General features: G+C 49.0%; 1 protein-coding gene across 1 annotated transcript; it reads left to right on the top strand.

Annotated features, from left to right (window-relative positions):
• Positions 1-190: 190 nt before the first annotated feature.
• On the top strand, positions 191-2,840 carry LOC103325828 (9-cis-epoxycarotenoid dioxygenase NCED1, chloroplastic-like). Its single transcript, XM_008228017.2, has one exon. It carries the CDS (start codon positions 618-620, stop codon positions 2,484-2,486), a length of 1,869 nt encoding a protein of 622 aa, XP_008226239.1. The 5' UTR covers positions 191-617; the 3' UTR covers positions 2,487-2,840.

The following is a 2,840-nucleotide window of genomic DNA, read 5'->3' on the forward strand; positions in this document are numbered from 1 at the left end:
CACATGTCTTCTTTTAACTACATTACAACACATCAATCAATGTGATAATGTGAGTGGTTTTGTTCTATATGTAAGGAACTTTCTTTTGGGATATGAATATAAAAAAGGAAGACCCAAATTGAATGTAATATAATATTGAGGGCTCACACATAATATAAAAGGGTTATAGAGAAAGGGGTCGTGTCAAGTTATTAAGCAACTAGACCCCCCCACCACCTCTTTCTGATCACTTATTGGCAATCCTAATTGAGCACCCATTCTCGTAAATCCAACACGTGGTCACTTGCTACATGTTTGAGGTGGGCCTCCCTGCCTCCTTCTCCTCCTTATATATACCCTCCATCTCTCTCACCTGTTTCTTCAAGTCTCACATTCTCTCATTCCATCTCAGTGTCTGCCCCGGCCACTCTCTCTCTCTCTACAAACCCAAACCAAAAGCAGACCATAAAAACACACACTCTCTCTCTCTCTCTCTCTCTCTCAACCCAACAAGCACAAAATACACAAGTTTACTTGCCCTTCAAGGCCAATCAAGAGCCACCATTCTCTACTCTTACTATTACTAGCGTAGGCTTCTTCTTTTTTTATCTTGTTTAATTTACTAAAATAGAGAAACCATGCCTTCCACTGCTGCAGCAACAACAGGCACATGGGTTAAGCCTGTTACTACTAAAAGACATTACCTTTCTTCTACAAATTCTTCAAATTTAGCTACAAACCAATTGGGTTTTTCCCCCTCTTCCTCCTCCAGCCCAATTTTCTTCAGCAGAAAATCAACCCCAAACACACTCACATGCTCTCTCCAAGCCCCCTCTCTTCTCCAAATCCCCAAACACACCCCTTCCTCATCTTCATCAACCACCCTTTTCACTCCCTCCACAACCTCAAACCCAAAAGAAAACAAGACCCAACCTTCTTCTAAATCCTCAAAGCCAGTGCCCCAGCAATGGAACTTCCTACAGAGAGCAGCAGCCATGGCCTTGGACGCAATGGAGAGCGCTCTGCTATTAAAAGAGCAGCAACACCCACTTCCCAAAACAGCGGACCCAAAAGTCCAAATCGCCGGAAACTTCGCTCCAGTACCGGAGCACCCGGTTGAACACTCTCTGCCAGTCACCGGAAAAATCCCGGCCTCAATCCAAGGCGTCTACGTCCGCAACGGCGCTAACCCACTTCACGAGCCGGTCGCCGGCCACCACTTCTTCGACGGCGACGGCATGGTCCACGCCCTGCAATTCAAAGACGGGGCCGCCAGCTACGCCTGCAGGTTCACCGAAACGCACCGTTTTAGCCAGGAGCGCGACCTCGGGCGTCCCCTGTTCCCAAAAGCCATTGGCGAGCTCCACGGCCATTCCGGCATCGCCCGCCTCCTCCTCTTCTACGCGCGCGGCATGTTCGGCCTCGTGGATCCCACCCATGGCATCGGCGTCGCCAACGCCGGCCTCGTCTACTTCAACGGTCGCCTGCTCGCCATGTCGGAAGACGACTTGCCGTATCACGTTAAAATCACCGAAACAGGGGACCTCAAAACGGTCGGTCGTTACGACTTCGATAAACAGCTCAAGTCCACAATGATAGCCCACCCGAAAGTGGACCCCAACACTGGCGAGCTCTTCGCGCTCAGCTACGACGTCGTTCAGAGGCCTTACTTGAAGTACTTCAAGGTCTCGCCGGACGGCGAGAAATCCCCCGACGTCGAAATCAATCTTGACCAGCCCACCATGATGCACGACTTCGCTATCACAGAACGGTATGTCGTAATTCCTGACCAGCAGGTGGTGTTCAAGCTGCAGGAGATGATCACCGGTGGGTCCCCCGTGATCTACGACAAGAACAAGATGTCACGTTTTGGGATTCTCGACAAGAATGCGGAGGACTCTTCGGGGATCCGATGGGTCGACTGCCCCGATTGCTTCTGCTTCCATCTCTGGAACGCGTGGGAGGAGACGGAGACGGACGAAGTCGTTGTGATCGGGTCCTGCATGACCCCGCCCGACTCCATTTTCAACGAATGCGACGAGAAATTGGAGAGCGTTCTGTCCGAAATCCGGCTCAATTTGAAAACCGGCAAGTCGACACGGCGCCGTATTTGCTCCGAGAATGTGAATTTGGAAGCCGGGATGGTGAACCGGAACAAACTGGGGAGAAAAACCCGGTTCGCGTACCTGGCTCTGGCCGAGCCGTGGCCCAAAGTTTCGGGCTTTGCCAAAGTGGACCTCTCTACTGGTGAAGTAAAGAAGCATATCTATGGCGACGAGAAGTACGGAGGCGAGCCTCTGTTTCTGCCCAGAGACCCAAATTCGGAGAATGAGGACGATGGGTACATTCTGGCCTTCGTTCACAACGAGAAGGAGTGGAAATCGGAGCTGCAAATCGTGAACGCCATGGATTTGAAAGTTGAAGCTACAATTCAACTCCCCTCCAGAGTTCCGTACGGTTTTCACGGCACGTTCATAAGTTCCAAGGACTTGGAGAAGCAGGCCTGAAATTTCAACTGCCATATTATCCGTTTGCAGTTGAAAATGTTCAGAGAAAATTACAGAGGACAATTACCTGTGGGAAGCTATCTGATACGCCCCCGGAGTCTCCTCTGTTTTTAATTTTTTTTTTTAATTTTTTTTTACTGTATGTAATTTTGGGTGTATTTAGAGATTTTAGGGTGAGAGGTTTTGAGGGGGACCAGCTTGTAGCTTGTGGGAGTAGCCGTAGGATTGGAGCTCAGCTGTTTTTTTTCATCATTCTTTCACTTCTATATGTCGTATATAATATGACTATACAACAGAGTGTATATCTGTATATGTCTCTGTTTATTGTGTAATTAAAACCTGTTTGCTTCCCCA

Source organism: Prunus mume, linkage group LG3 (assembly GCF_029339155.1).
Source record: "Prunus mume cultivar Tortuosa linkage group LG3, ASM2933915v1, whole genome shotgun sequence".
NCBI classification, from domain to species: Eukaryota; Viridiplantae; Streptophyta; class Magnoliopsida; order Rosales; family Rosaceae; genus Prunus; species Prunus mume.

Excerpts from the sequence above, each read along its gene's own strand:
- LOC103325828 (XM_008228017.2), top strand. The coding sequence starts at position 618 with ATGCCTTCCACTGCTGCAGCAACAACAGGCACATGGGTTAAGCCTGTT.